Source organism: Arachis duranensis, chromosome 1, assembly GCF_000817695.3.
Source record: "Arachis duranensis cultivar V14167 chromosome 1, aradu.V14167.gnm2.J7QH, whole genome shotgun sequence".
Taxonomy (NCBI): domain Eukaryota; kingdom Viridiplantae; phylum Streptophyta; class Magnoliopsida; order Fabales; family Fabaceae; genus Arachis; species Arachis duranensis.
Genome location: NC_029772.3, coordinates 104,483,344 through 104,500,063, shown reverse-complemented (window position 1 = coordinate 104,500,063; position 16,720 = coordinate 104,483,344). Strand labels below are relative to the sequence as shown.

General features: G+C 33.2%; 2 protein-coding genes across 2 annotated transcripts; one reads left to right on the top strand and one right to left on the bottom strand.

The window, feature by feature from the left end:
• Positions 1-395: 395 nt before the first annotated feature.
• Positions 396-2,889, bottom strand: LOC107468138 (galactoside 2-alpha-L-fucosyltransferase). Its single transcript, XM_016087384.3, has 2 exons — positions 2,480-2,889; positions 396-1,957 (listed from the first exon to the last, which is right to left on the bottom strand). The coding sequence occupies exons 1-2, from the start codon at positions 2,745-2,747 to the stop codon at positions 501-503; spliced, it is 1,725 nt and encodes a 574-aa protein (XP_015942870.1). The 5' UTR covers positions 2,748-2,889; the 3' UTR covers positions 396-500.
• A 1,299-nt stretch (positions 2,890-4,188) lies between these two features.
• Positions 4,189-6,381, top strand: LOC107470765 (uncharacterized). Its single transcript, XM_016090185.1, has 9 exons — positions 4,189-4,387; positions 4,481-4,580; positions 4,651-4,923; positions 5,025-5,037; positions 5,216-5,376; positions 5,513-5,627; positions 5,787-5,906; positions 6,007-6,087; positions 6,205-6,381. Exons 1-9 carry the CDS (start codon positions 4,189-4,191, stop codon positions 6,379-6,381), a joined length of 1,239 nt encoding a protein of 412 aa, XP_015945671.1.
• The last annotated feature ends 10,339 nt before the right edge of the window (positions 6,382-16,720 follow it).

The following is a 16,720-nucleotide window of genomic DNA, read 5'->3' as shown; positions in this document are numbered from 1 at the left end:
AAAAAAAAAATAAGGAGCCTCTTTCTTCATCCTAGGATACAAATATTAGCATTGATCAGTACACCAATAGTATTGATCGCACCCAAAAGAAAAAACAAAATGTAATATTGGTTAAACTTAAACCCAAAAGTGTCCCTTAAGAGGCATAAAAATAACAATAAAAAGTATCAATTGTGTGCCGTATGAGCTTAAAATAGATTATATCCCTGCCGAATAAATGACTATTGTGATTAACATTAAAAAGAAAGAGCTAGTCTGTTTCCAATTAAATGGATTGATGAAACCAAATTTAATGTGATTATTCACATAAAGTTCTTTATGTGAAAATAATAGTTACAAAACATTAGATAATTTAACATAGTTGAGTGAATTGCTTAAATTTAATTAGGCATGTGTGAAAGGAATTTGCTCATTCTATCATACAACAAATTTACTAGACTTTTTAAGTTTAGATAGTTCACAAAAACATACATGACATATTAATAATCATAAGCTTAAATTTAATCAAAATTGTCTCTGTCTACAAGCTTAAGACCCCAACTCATATCTTCACAGTGCCTCACATGAGGAACAAGTTCACCTGTGTCAATTCCTCTCTTAGCCCTGCAGTCATAGAATGGAGGAGCATGGAAACACGGTTCCATCGACATGGCACGCCGGCAAGGAGGATTCGGAGCAGTTCGGTTCTCTGGCTTGTAGAGTATCCAAGGCTTCAAGCCTCCAAGACCTTGAGCAACATATCCAAAAGTAGACCAAGAACTAGTAACCAACACATCACTCAAACTTAAGAGGTACATTTCTGCCCAAGCTTTTTGGTTATGAATCTGTTTCTCGGATTGTTGATGTCCTTCATGGCTTGGTTGGTAAATTCCAACAACTTCTCCTGTCACAGTAGGATATTCCCAATACATGTCCCTTACCTTCTCAAAATAGCCAGCATTTAAGGATGTCATTAGCACCGCTTTCGATTTCGGTGTTTCTGATGGACTCACTATGTCGTCTTCGCGGTTAACATCCGGCAAGAGATTCTCCTTCAATGTACAAGCTAAGATTTGATCCAATACATGTTGGAATGGGCCAGGATCTGTGTCGAACACTCGAATTTGTATGCCAACTCTTTCATTGGCATTAGCTAAATAAGACTCGTAGTATCTTACAACTAGTCCCCACACGTTGTTTGTTGGGTGGAGTAAGTATCTGCCCAAGAAATGGAAAATTGTTTCTTTGTTTGGGAATAGGTACTTCAGTTCCTGCTCGAAAGACGGCATCAAGAATAGAGATGGAGTGAAGTAATTATCTGTTTTGATGAGTAACCATGGTACTTTCTTGAGGAAATTTTGTTGTTCATCACAGAAGAAAAGCTTGTCTTCATCATCATAGTCATGGACTAGATGAAGGTAGAGAAAAGACGGCGGCAAAGTTGAACTCGCAACCGAGTTGTTTTTCAGCATTTTTCCATAACATTGTTCAGATTTCTGATTGAAACCATGAAACTGACTTTTGAGAGGAAAATCAGGAGGGAGAAACCAGGACACTTCTGGGAATGGTTCACAAAAGAGATCAACCATATCCACTCCCGGATCGACCAGCAGAACTCGGTCCGTAAGGAGAGCATAAAGAAATGCAGAAGCTAGGGTCAATATCCTATTCCCCAATCCACTAAATGAAATCCACACAACATATTTACAAGGTGAGGACTTGGAAAACTGACCAGACCTGAGTTCTTTCACAGTTTTGTTATAAGCTTCGGTATAAGGTCCACATTGTTTGTGTAGAGCTTCATATTTTCTTAACCTAGAAATAAGGTAAGAAGAAGGTTTAGCTGATAGTCCTTTGTGATAATTGGCTGATTGATACCTGCTGAGACAAGATCTTTCATCGAATCCATCGATTAGAAGGCCACCAATCAGTTTATCAATTGGCTTCTCAACAGAATCAGAGGAAATATTGTTCACACCTTCAAGTCACAGAACATCAAATTCCTTTACTTAACAATGAATTCAAATAAATAGTAAAGCACTAAATCACAAGAAAGACAAATTTTTGGACATGGGTATGAGTTGAATTGAACATTGAAAAGAGAATCAATCAAATGTAAGAACCCTAAAAAAGTAAAAATCTTGGTATCATAGAGACAAATATAACAGAGGAAATTGGATAGCCAACTTCAAACAAAAATCTAAATTCTGTTGTTTTCCATGTGCATTTCTCATCACCAAATTCTAAAAGGACAAGAAAACTACTCTGTTGTTGGATCAAGTGCTTACCATCAAAACAAAAATCATAATTGAATTTTCTGTCTCTGTCTCAGAGTACCCTAGGGTAACACAAGTGAAGTAAAACAATGCTAATACTTTCTGAATCAAAGTTCCATTTTGCTTAGAAAATTGAAATGCACCAGGCTAAGAATAAATTAAGCAAGTTAATCTTAAACCAAGTAGCTAACACAATGAAACATTGGGAATGATGAAGAAATTACCTTGTTGCTGAAAGACAGTAGTAGTAAGAGTGGGTGAAGCTTCTAGAACAGCATCAGAGGGAGGGTCTCTAAGAACAACAGAGAGTGAGAAGAGCACAGAGAAGAGCATGAAAGAAACAAGAAAGAACCCCATCAAACGCATAAGAGGGAGAGTAGTAGTATTATTCTTCTTCTCCAAATCTGAGGACAGATTCAGATTCAGATTCTTCAATGCATCATCAGTGTCACCACCTTCTTCCACATTCCTAATTGTAATGAGCCTTTTCATCACTTGCACATAGAAAGTTAAAGAGTAATAGGTGTGGTTCTTGCTTCAACAAGAGACACTGAACAATGATCTAAATCCAAAACTGATTAAAAACTCATACATACAGTGTTGCTGTGCCACTAAGGTTAAGACATAATTTAATAGAGTCATTTGAAAAGAAAGATTATAAAAATACCAAATATACATTAAAATATATTAAATACAAGCACATATAGAATTAATTTCATAATTGATTCTTTATGTGCTCATATTACTTTTGTAATATATATCATTTTTGGATGATTTTTTTTTCTTTAATAAGAATTAATAATACAATCTTAGTGTTTATGTAAAATTGGCTGTCGGTGGCTCTATTATGTTAATGCTACCTTCCACTACCAATCGCCATTATTTATGGCTATGTGTTGTCCGCCTCCTTCAATTTTAAAATAAAATAAAATTTTTCATATAATGTCTCAATGACCGTTTTTTTATCTATTTAAAATATAATAATTAAGCAGTTCAGTACACGAGACTTGAACAGTGTTCTCACTAAAAACACCTAACTCTAAAGTTTCAGAGGTGGCAATGAATAGTGTTCCTTCCATCCAAATGAAAATACAAATCCACTGCAATGTATTGGTTTTTGCATAAAGAAGCCTCCAAAAATCGTCCACCACCAGTGTTATCATCCAAAAAAAAATTGTTGTCCTTTTAGCAGGATTGTTCGCGAAAGTAACATCTCAGTAGACGAAGTAATTACAGTGTTTCCTCCAAAAAAAAGTGTAGAGGTGATGACTTCATTAGTTAGAGTTCCTAACAAAATTAAATTCTAGATGCAAGTAGCATATCTTTTTTTCCATGTGTAAAGACTTGCGATTAATAAATGATTAGATTTGGGACATTTTATTTTGACGCTCACCGGAGTTTTTTAAAAATTTCAGTTTTTTCTACTCATTCCATTCATTGATAGAGGAACAACTCTATATAAATATTAGAATGGTACAGATTACATGAAAAATATAAATTTATTGTTAATTGTACCTAGTAGAACTTTTGGTTGAAGCAATTTTAGAGTGCAAAAAATGGCTGTAAAAACAGACTTAATCAGAGACATCAATCCAACCAAGTTTACTTGGTCATTGGTCATGGGTGTTGCCCGATTGTATGAGTTTTCCAGCCAGTGAAACCAGAATGAGGTGTTTAACTTGAAGATGGTTTTGCAAGATGAGCAGATATTGAATGAGTGATTGTTATACGTTGCATCTTCTTCTTGAGTGCCTTTCTAACAAGTTTTAGTTTCTTGGGTTTTAAAATGTTTTACAGGGTGATAAAATTCATGCAACGATATGCAAGCATGGGTTGGATTTGTTCAGGGAAAGGATAAAAGAGCATGCCATGTATGATATGCCAAATTTTATTATGAAAATTAACAATGGGAAGGTAAAGACAAGAGCATGCCATGTATGATATGCCAAATTTTATTGTGAAAATTAACAATGGGAAGGTAAGGACAACTGCTCATAAGTACAAGCTTAGCTTCTATACAAAGACAGACGTGGAAGTCCTTCCAATTGAGACTTTCGCTTTTAACCCATTCAAAATGTGCCCATTTGCTGAACTTGAGGCAAATGCTCTAATGGATAAAAATTTGTTGTTTGGTACGTTACATCGACATACTTTTTATTTTGTTAAGATATGATCTTGAATTTTATTACAGGTTTATATTTAAATGGCCTTATTGTGATATGCAGATTACATAGGAAAGGTTGTTGGAAAGAAAGAAGCTATGGGGATGATTACACGCACGAGTGAAGAAAGCAAGCGTATTGCACTACAATTGAAAGACCTAGAGTAATATTTACTATTTTGTCTCTCCTTTCAGTTGTATATTTTGTTTTTGTTTTGCAGTCATTTAATTCAGGCATATGCTGGATATTAAGTGTCCAAAAATACTGTTAGAGTTGTATTATGCCTTTCATTCCAAGAAACACAAGATTAAATGTACATTGTTTGGGAAATCGGTGGACCAAGTGCTTCCACACTTCGAACGAGATGATGGGGAGCCTTTCATAATGTTTGTTCAGCTTTTTAAGTCGAATGTATACTTAAATTCTATGAATGTTCAAAGCACTTACTATGTCTCCAAATGTTACTTCAATCCAAACCTTCCCGAAGTTATTGACTTCAAGAAAAGGTGTGTCTCTAGAGTGCCCAAATTGCTGCTCTGTTATGAGTTCATAAAACATAATTTAAAAACCATATTAATTTATATGAGTCTTCTTGGACTCTTTACAGATTTGCAAAGGAGGTTGTGTTATGTGCACAATGAATAATTCCTCTTCAATCGCAACTTCAATGCTCTAATCAACACAGGCATTGCCCCAATACGCACCATAGAGGAGGTTCTTAATATGATACAGGTGAGGTTTGTAATTGATCACTTAAACTGATAAAGTTTTGTTACTGATTTTGAAACATTTTTTTAGGAAACCTCCTACTGGATTGTGGAAAATATTGTGTCTTTAAAGGTTGGTAAAGATGACTGGTCCTATACGCCATGTAAGACATGTCCAGAGAAAGTTCTAGAGAGCAAAAATAGGTATTGGTGTGATCATTGTAGACGTGTAGGCTTTAAGGCTACACTAAGGTTAGTTGTTTTGTATCCAATCTTTGTTTGTTTTTTTTAAGGTCCGGTTGATATCATGAACTATGAAATTCAGCGTAGTTGCATATGGTCATGTTTTTATTGTTAGCGGTGATGTGCTGCTGAGATGTTGTTCCAGGTATAAGCTACAAGTAATCGTGACTAATGAAAATGGTTGTATGAAGCTCTTTCTGTGGAACAAAGAAACAGAGCATATGGTGGGAAAGACTGCTGAGATAATTAAAGAGTTATTCGTAAGTCTAATTCATGGGAGTTTAAAATACTTTGCTCCTGTAATGTATGTTTCCCGGACTGATAAAAAATTTATTATGTGCATGTAAAGAAGTGGAAAAAAAGGAGAGTCGTATCCTAAATACATGGATAATATTGTTGACAAAAGGTTCTTATTCAAGCTTAACATCACCTACAAGAATATTAATGTCGTGGAAGGGGTATACAGCGTTTTAAAGATTTCAGATGATGAATGCCTCATGTCCAGTTTTGGTTCTGCCAATTCTTCTTTTGATGCTTCTGTAAGTATAGCATGTTGCGATTGGAACTAGAACTGAGTTGTGTTGATTAGTATACTGTTGAAACTAACATCTTACCTTCAAATGATCTTGGTTCTTGCAGTGTTCTCAACATGTACCTAATACCTCTACAACTGAAATAGGTGATAATAGCAATGGACATGGGGCTGTTTCTCTATCCAAGGTAAGAATTTTATATGTCTTTTTTTTATTGATATCCACCTTATACAGAGATCATTAAGCCTGATCAAGAGGTCGCTCATGTTTTACTTGCTAATTGTCGAGTTTCTGTCAACAATAGGATTTAGCAGTTGAGGGCAATGGTGAGAGATCCTCTGAGACTCCAGCCAAGAGGTCCTCCCCTAATACAGGTGATGGCTCTACGGCAGAAGCAAGTGTGTCTGCAGATGTGCAAGCATCAATTAACAAGAATTTTAAGAGGAATTGTGGAAAAAAAATCTCGATTGAAAACTTTTGATGTTAGTTACATTGTTGGTGTGTTTAAGAAGTTATGATGAGACAAATGTTTTCTTAGCATTCTAGCTTAGTATATGTAGTAACTATAGAAATTCATGTATTCAATATGGTTAATTAGTTTGCTTTGTTAATTGGGTTGTTAGGGTTTAGGGTTTGCACCTATCGACAGATACTATGGTTGTCAAAACCTTTAAACCTTACAAGTAAAATTTTCTATTTACTATGTGGCAGAAAATTCCTTTCACTTATTGCTAGTTAATATGATTGCAATGTTACTTGATCCAAAGGATGCCTAACACATCCATCATAACTAAATCAGTTCTTGTAGAAAAATTTTGCCATACATTAAAGCTTTTTAGCTTTCGAAATTGAACTATTAGTATCAATAGGAATAGGATAATTCACTTATTGTAGAAGTTAGAGACATGTTTGGATTAACCGTTCGTAAAAGGGAGATTTGTATAAAATTGATTTTGATCAAAAGTGATTTGGTATTAACGTGGTTTATGTTTTGGTAATTTTTATTCAAAATAGATTATAGTACACTAAATATTGTTTGGATTACATTATTCAAAATCACTTTTAGATGAAAAATTATAGAAAAAGATATGAATTTAAATAATTAGTTTATATTATCTTATAATTTTATTTTAAATATTTAAATAAATTTTAATATTTTTTTTAGTACTCTCAGTACTCTTTAGTACTCTAATAGGATTAATAGAATCATAATATAAAGCAAAAAAAAATATTTCATACAAAAAAGAAATAATAATAATAGTGAAAAAGCTCATATAAACAAAAAGATAGAAGTTTTATAAAAATAAGAATATGCATAAGAGAGTATTAGAGAAAAATATTATAAAAAAAACAAACATATAAATAATGAAGGACATAATTATTTCTTAACACATTATACTTTCATCATGCATAATATATAATAATACGTTGCTCGTTGGGACAATACATATAAGTAATGCTATATGGATTTTCATTTAGTGTATAATTATTATATGGAAAAGTATCGAGAGACCATGAGAGTAGTAAACAATGTGAACAATAGAGTAAAAAAGAAAAAATAAAATTAAAATCAGAAATCAGATGATTAATTAATTATTAATAATTGCAGATTTTAAAATTTTAAAAATAAGGATTTCAAATTAAATCAAATCACAAACGGTGCAGTTACACCCAATAATCACGCTAACTTCTCTTCTCCAATCATGATCTCCAGTCTACAGAGTAACCTAGCCGCCGATTCACTTTCCCGCTCTCCGGTCCGATGCTGCGCAGATTCTAGCTGCCACCACCCAGCCTTCGTCCCACGTTGCCTAGTCTGCGAAATCCGATCGCCTCGCACCAGCCGTGGACAGCCTTCTTCGCGCTTCCCACCCGCCGTCGCCCAACCTTCAACCGACACCGCCCAACCTCTTCACAAATGCTCGATCGCTTTGATTATTTGATTTGATTAGACCAGTACGTTGGTATACTATTTTTTCATTTTGCTTAAAGGACCATACTGGGCATGACTTTCATAACATTGATTGGCAGTGTCAAGAAAGGTGGTTCAAATGTAACATCTAATCCATTGTTAGCCGCTATACTTGAGAAAGCTAAGGAGCTTGATGTGCCAAAAGATATTGTTAAGCGTAACATCAAAAGAGCTTCAGAGAAGGGACAGGAGGCTTATAATGAGAAGTTGTTGCGTGGTTTCTTTATCGTCAGATCTCCCCCTGCCTCCATGCATCGTCGTCGACTCTCTCTACCCCGCAAATATGCTGGATGTTCAATTCACTAGGTATGTAGGTGGTTATTTTAATTCTTAATTGGATGGTTATTTTGTTCGATTCAGTTTAAGTATATACCATTAGCAAATACTGGATGGTCATTTCACTAGGTAGTTGGATGATTATTTTAATAATTACGTGGATGATTGTTTGATGACGATTCCGCGATAGTGATGGGGAAGGGGGCTACAGGGGTGGACGATGATGGCCGGTGAGAGAGCTTCTAATGCTGGAGAGGTGGAATAATTGATGAGGGTGGGGTGGCAGATGGTTTGGGGGGAAGAGGGTGTTTAGGTGAATTCCTTGGTAAATTAAGGATGGGATGGTTAATTTTTTGAAATAACTATTTAGATTTTTTGGCTTAAATAATTTGGAAAGTTTTCTTTTTTTTTCCTCTTATATTGGGCTAAATTCAGAGCTCATTATTCACATTATTTAGATTCCTCATTGTCTCCCTAGCGAAATTGTTATTATATACATTAAACCACGTATACTATGTTGCTATTCATAGTACCTCAACTAAGTCAATTAGGCCAGTCTTCTGCATAACCAATAGCTTTGTAAATTCCGTTCAATTTCTTAGGTGGCTCAATTTCATCTTATAAAAAACTCTTTAAAAAAATGCCCTGGACACAATAATGCTGAATTTTTCATTAAGTTTTTCGTAGGAAAAAGTATAATTAGACATAAGAAGAAAAGCATGAGGTTGAAGTCGAAAAATTCCACGGTATATCTGATGGAAAGACACTGTTAATGTTTTTGAGACCATGTAGCAAACACCTCCTAAAACATTCTATACCGTATCAAATTTGTTGTATTGAAGATATATAATCGAAAACATGAGCAGTTTTTCATGCCAAGTAGATCAATGAACAAGATACATAGAAAATTCTCATATAGAGACTTCAGTGTAAGGCAACAGTTCTAAGATAATAATAGGATTCTACCTCTAAATAGAGAAAATTTAAGCGAAGAAAAAGCAGAAAACACTAAATGGGTTGATTCTCGATCAAGAAACTTCTTTGTGCTCATTCTTGATCACCAATATGGGAAGAAGGTCTATTATACAAAGCTAAAATTTTGTTTTTATAGTGCAAGCTAAGACTTTTCAACTTACATTCATTACTTCCAGCAGCAGCCCACATCTATTTTAGGCTGTGTTTGGCAAAGTATCCTACGATAGAAAAATATAGAGACACTAAGATGGTTGTATTTTTCTTTGTCTCCACGCTCCACTGTCCCTTCTTTGTTGGCGGTAGAAAATTTTTGTTTGAAGACAAAGACTTTTTGCTTATTCATCTAATTGTCTCCTCTATATATGATTGTATCCCCTAATGTCTTTATATTTCTATTCTAAGACAGTTATCAAACATGGTCTTATGTACATAGAATAATAGGAATTAAAGGGCAGTTAAGGATTCATGCTATTATGTTACCCCTTCTAAAGTAGTTGCATAGATGAACACGGATTTTTTTTTTGTAGTCAAAATTCAACTTGTGCTTGATTTTGGTAGCGATTATACTCGGCCATTTTTGTAATTTGAATTTCATATTTAATTATCTTGAGAACTTAACATGATTTAGAACTCAATAATTATTTTACTATTTGTCATTTTCTTTTCTTTGTGCGTCTTTATCAGGTACTTGATAGCCTCGCACATAACCGATTATCAAAATCCGATGCTCTTCTTCAATACCTTGGCAGTGATGAAAGATGCCATATATCATGAATATCCATTGCAGGTAATAAATTATTTCTTCACACATTATACTTTCATCATGCTAATATATAATAATACGCTGCTCCTTGGGACAATACATATAAGTAATGCTATATGGATTTCCATTTAGTGTATCATTATTATATACATTAAACCACATATACTATGTTGCTATTCATAGTACCTCAACTAAGTCAATTAGACCAGTCTTCTACATAACCACATTAATTATGTTCAATTTTTTAGGTGGCTCAATTTCATATGATAAAAAACTCTTTAAACAAATTTCCTAGTCATAATAATACAGAGTCAATTAAATATACTTCAAATTAAGTTTTAGAATTTTTATTGTGGTTTCGTTGTTTAATTTAAACTCGAATCTTCCACAATTAATCTAGCTGAATTTAGCAGTATGGTGCCTCAATCAATTACTGATACAACTTAATTTAAATACATTAGAATAGGATGAAGAACTCAAACCTCTGCCAAATTGCATCATATTTTGGTTGCTTCATTTATGGCATTCTAACTACATAGATAATTATCTATATATCCTATAATCAGATTTTTAAATTTTCACCTTATAATGTGTTGTCATTTCTAAGAAATCCTTCCAGCCATTTATTATAGAAGTCTGACATTGTTAAAGTAATAGAAGACTTGCCTGTTTATGTTAGAGGAACCAGATGGCAAGGAAAAATCGAAATGAAAAATATATTACCCCATTTGCAAAGTAGAACTCATTAGAAAGTGAATAAACCAAGCAGAGGGATAAAATAGAGAATACACACACTTAAGCCTGATTTGTTAGTCATGTCACCATTAATGGTAAATCTTCACCGAGATTCTCTTTGATTATATTTGTAGCTAGAATTAAAACTTCTCTTTATTGTATCAAGATATGCCTTGGAAATATTGAGATTTCATCTTCTTGCTTTTGTAAATAACAAACCTCTACTTACTCTCTATGCATTTTGCCATCATCACTTCGAGATTAGTGTGAGCATAAGATGCAACATGTCAACAGTGTATGAAAAGTGCATTGATTGCTAAGAATGGAACATGCCAAAATACTATTTACTGAATGAGAATTAGAAAAACTTTAAGAAATTTCTTGTCTCACTCAAATTGGCTTCACAAACTCTGACTCCACTGATAGTAGTAGAGCTAAAAGCTGTTGCACTATTTGTTGTGAGATATTGTTTATTTGTCAACCTTCAATATTACCTAAAAAAGACTCATCAATATATGTATACTTGAATTTAAAGAAAATTGAATTGCGTAAATACATCTAAAAAATTCAATCATGTCATTAAAGCTAAACTCCTCTATACTCCTTTATAAATAAAGATCAGTCCTCACAGCAGAGGAACATATCTCATACTCAGCTAAAACTTCTATCCCAAACTCTCATATCTTTCCACTCCCACAAATCTAATTTGTGTGATCCCTATATTTCAAAGAGGATGAGTGATATTTCTCCAGTTTCTTTTCCCCTGGCAGAACTCCCTAACGAGATTCTCTTAGACATATTCCACCTTGTGGATGCTTCAACCATCTTTAATGTCTGTTGCACATCTCACTACTAGAGAGTGAAGCTTAGAAGCTATGAATTCGTGTCAATCATTGCTGAAAGATAAAAACATCATGGCTGCTCACTGATGTTGCATTTTTGTTATCCATCCTCTTTGCTGAAGTCACTTGATTGGGTCATGAGGATGGATTCTTTGAGTGGTTATACTATTTCATTTTACTTTCCTTTTTTGTTGACATATGAAGGTTGGTTCCAAATTATTGGCATTGAAAATGGCATCTTCTACATAAGATACTCCTCCATGGGAAGGAAGTCTTACCTGCTAGCTTGGAAACCTATTAGCAGAAGGCCCAAAATCATTCAAAATCCTATTTATGTTTACAAACCTGACATGGTATATCTATATGCATTTCTATACTATCCGTACACTCTTCATTATGCCATTGTGCATGTCTTCAAGCATAGTTTGGAAAGTATTGCATACACACTAGCCATCTATATAAGCTTTATAAGAGACTGGCATATGTTAATGACATGTCCACCATATATGCAAACTATAGATGCAACTTATGTTACACTTGATGGATGTATTTATTTGGTAACATACTCAGATGAGGATGTTGAAAGAACAAACCCTTATATTGAATATTTCTCTATATTATCTAACACTTTTCAACATATTTTTGTTCCTAAACAAGCTCTGACTCATTGCTGCATGCTCATGATTCTCAACCAAAAGTTTTGCCTTGTTGCATCTGATCATGACGAGGAAGTGTTCCACACTTCTATTTGGCATGTTCATGTTACCGAGGAAGACCCAACATGGACTAGGTTGTTCATGTATAATGGTATTGGTTCCTCTTTACTTCTACGATGTTTGTTAATGACGATATAATAGAAATCAAGGAAAGACATTTTGAAACTGAGGGTGCAGATGAGTCACACTTTTCACACTTTCATATTTGCCGATATACTCCTATAAACAACAAAAAGAGAACTCTTCACTGGGTAGAATATGAAGATCAAGTAAGGCTTAGGTCACTACATGTGTACTATGAGACAATATATCCCGTGTGAAGTCGATCTCACATATTGCATTCAGTTTTAGCAAGGTTATAAGAAGCCAGATGTTAAGATACCTCTAAGGTACCTCTGTTGTTTGTAATGACCTTAGTTTTAGGCCTATGTATGGTGCATGTCTCATAATCTTTAATTTATGTCGTTAGTGATTAATCACATGGTCTAGGCACCCTTATTAGTAGTACAAGGTATATATTAAAGCTAATTATGCAGTGGTATGTTAATGCATTTTTCCTACGACACATCTACTACAATATCATGTAATTTAATACTTTGGTTGCTATGAACTAATATAGATTAATGTTGTTATATTTGCTTTAAATTCATTACTCAGTATTATCACTTAAAGTCACTCACTTTATGCTTGAATCATAACATAAATATGGGTTAAAAAAAATAGATGCTTTAGTCAATGTCATAGATTATTTGTTGAAGTCAATTTGAGGCAAAATGTAGCATAATAAAGGGAGCTTCATGTCATAGGATTTGCCACTCTTTGAAAAGGCTTATGGAAACTGAATTTTTCCTTATATGCCACTCACCATAAATTCTGAAACAAAATTAATTTAATGGGAGGTTTATTCAGAATATGACTCTGTAATGAGTGGCAAAAATAGAATGCAAAGAAAATACTAAAACTATTAAAGAAGACATGTCTGTAAAAAAATTATTAAATTAGTTTCAGATTTTGTGGTTGCTACAGTTTACTAGCAAACAATATATTATTTGTATATGAGCCCATGAATGACTACTTTTTCACCACATGCATAAATGGAGTTTACATCTTAGTTGGACTAATGTTTCTTTAATTTTGATAACATGCTTTCATTAGTTTACTATTTATCCAGCTCCCTTTGTAAGAAAATAAAGTTAACAATATACAATTATACATGAATTGGTTTAAACTATGAAAAGTTTTAGTATTTATTCAAAGAATCTTCTCAATTTTTTTTATTAATGGACTACTGATTGGTTTAGGTATCAATGTGACAAAAGAGTAAATTAACCATGTCTTTGGAAGTAGCTTACATGCATTCAATATTAATTTACTTTGTTGCAATTACATTTTTTTGTTTGATTAATATGAGCAATTCTTGGTTTAATTAATATGAGGTTGCAAAATAGTTTAAAAAAGAATTTGGTCTTAGTATATTGACCATGTTTTTTTTTTTAATATGGTTTCTCTCATGTATCTACATAAATGGATAAGTAATAGTTGTTGAAGTTCATATATATGAAGACATTTGTACAAACAAAAATATAAGCAATATATTTTTCACAAATAAGAACTAACCTAAAACAAAAATTCTCAAAATAAAGTAAATTAAGAAATGTTAATTTTTTTATTGTAAAATAAGACTAAGTCTTGAGTACCATTATTTAGGATTATATTTAAGTAAATATTTTTTATATTGTCAACAAGATTATAAATTTTGTGAGACAATTTACTTACTGCTATGTGAGTGTCATATTATGACAATTCCTATGTTATATTTTTTTAAGAATAAAAATTATTAATGTCATCTCTTATGATTATGATTGATATGCAACTCTTTTAATAAAAAGATTTAGTTTTTAATATTGTTTTTAACTTATTGATAGTTGAATATGTGTTTAATATCATCAAATTTATAATTTAAAAAATCACCTAAATATATAAAGTTAATTGAATAAATATATAAATTTTTTATACTATTAATACCTGAAAATTGAATTCTATTTTTTATTCTTCCATTGATTCAAAAAGTAAATTATTTAATTACATTTTTTGGTTAATTTATACTATTAAACCCTCTAATTATTTGGTATGATATAATAGCTTACATGCATTCAGTATTAATTTTCATGCTACTAAAATTTTGTTGCATCCTCAGCTGATTTACAAAAAGGTTCTAAATATATCTACATATGAAGGCAAACATAAGTCATTCCAAACCAAGGTTACACTGAACTTTAAATCATAGTCCTTAAAAGAAAATTCTTTTGTCGCATGACTTAAGCATAATATAGAGGATAAGATTCAACTGCAAGCATAGTTAATTTCTAAAGTCTGTAGATGGATAATCTAATTAAACATACAAAATGTTGCACTCCAACTTGGACCATTCATTTTTTACGGTGCAAAGTCATGTCATTTTAACTTTTCACTCAGTATCTATTAAATTATACATGCCAAGAGCTGCACCAAAAGAATGGACTGTCTTTAGTCTCAGCATTGTACGTACTCAAAGACATATGCCACTGCTTCTCTGTAACAGTGAAAAATGCAGCTTCGTGCCAATTAAGTACAGCTAGCATCATAAACCATTCATTTCCTATATTTCTCCCTAAGAAGCCACACATGTGGCCTTCTCATCAAAGTAACCAAACTATGGGATCACGCCTGAACTTCATCTAAACCGCAACGGTGAAAATTCCAATTGCATTTTCATTCTTAAATGTAAAATAGCATAAATCTCACTAATTCTCAATAAACACCAAACATATCCTCAACTGCTTCCAAACCATTTTTTTCCTGAGCATTCAGACCTCGAGCATTGCAATACTTACATGAGACAGATAGAGCAAAATCTTCCCAATGCCAAAAAAGCTAGGTGGAACAAATTCGAAAAGCTATCTGAAAAAAAAGAAAGCTAATAGATTCCTGCCACAAAGATGCTTCTAAAGTATATATTTAGATTAGATGAAACAATTTTACTGTTGCTTATATGCTTTGTTCGTACATTACCAAGCTTTATCTCATATGTGCTAACACGTTGTAGAAAATAATGAAGTAAGTAGCACGAGACTTTCTACAGAAGCAACATCTATCCACAATGCATCAATATTGTGAGTGTGTAGCTCAACAATACTAACATAGAACCCCCTGAAGCAGCTGTCGTTACCTTTACTACAAGGTATGTCATGTTCACGGTTTATATGTGCCGAAAAAATAATTAATGAAAAACAATAACTAATGTTGTCTTCAGCTACACTGTACACATCTTTCAATTGTTTATTATTTTTTCAGATAAATCTTCTAATTATGTTGTAAAGTTAACTTTCTTGCTTTAACGATTGGGAACCCCAACTAATTAGAGAAGCCTATCATGTTGAATTGTCACAAAATGGCATCTTTGAGTTACGACCAGTCCATTATATTATTCTTAATTATATTTGTTAGCTAATTAAGGTTACCCAAAACATGCATGTTTCAGACTCCAACTATAACCCGATTGATCCAATTTCTCTAAACCTATCAATTAGTGCCACCTTCAAAAATAAGCTGACATCATAATTGGCCACTTTAAGAATTTTGGACACCACTGACCAAATACTTAGTAGAGAGTTTTTGAACATCCCTGAAAACTTCTCGAGTTCAGATTCCTCCATCACAAGGAGAACACCGCAACATTTGGAGACTTACAAATTTTATGCATGTTGTTAATGTTTAACAAAGAAGCCAATTGTAACTAAAATATATACACTATTTGTTTTTAGGTGCAGAAAACACGATGCAATTAACTTCGTATCTAAGTCATCCTTGCTACTATGCTCAAAAGACTTCAAGAAGTGTGGGCACATGCCGGCACATTCTAACTCTATCTTCACATGACCTCACCAATGCAAAATCATTCTTGCTACCAACAAATTCTCCTCTACTTGCACGCGAAGGTACAAATCTCCTTCCATTCTTTTTCATAATTCTTCAAGATAGATTATCCCTGGTGACGTCAATGTATTTTTTGAATGGTATCAAAGAACAAAATGATGAAGCCACAATATTACCTTTTTAGATCCAACAATGTTCCAGAAGATTTCTTCAAGTGAAAGTCAAAGTGGTGTCATTTTTTTTTTAGGTCTTGCAAAGGTCTAGCATTGACATGCGAGGTGTTCAATGCATCATTAGATGGCAAAATCAACTTAGAACCAACCACCCTACATACCTCCATCTTATTTCAATGCAACCCAGCGAATGTTACATTTAATTTATTTTTTTTAAGGCTGCTTCTTCATGTATACAAATACATAAAAGTTTCACTTGGCAAAGTATTTAAAACAATGATTAATAACAAATCAAAAGCATGTACAACTTTTTCGCATGAAGAACACAATTGTTTCTATAGTGCATTTTTTCAATCCAGATGAAGCCAGTGGAGATGATGCACATGAATTTCATACTAGCACAGTTACCAGTTCCCGTTTAGGCGACCAACAAAATCCTGGAAAATCTCCTCC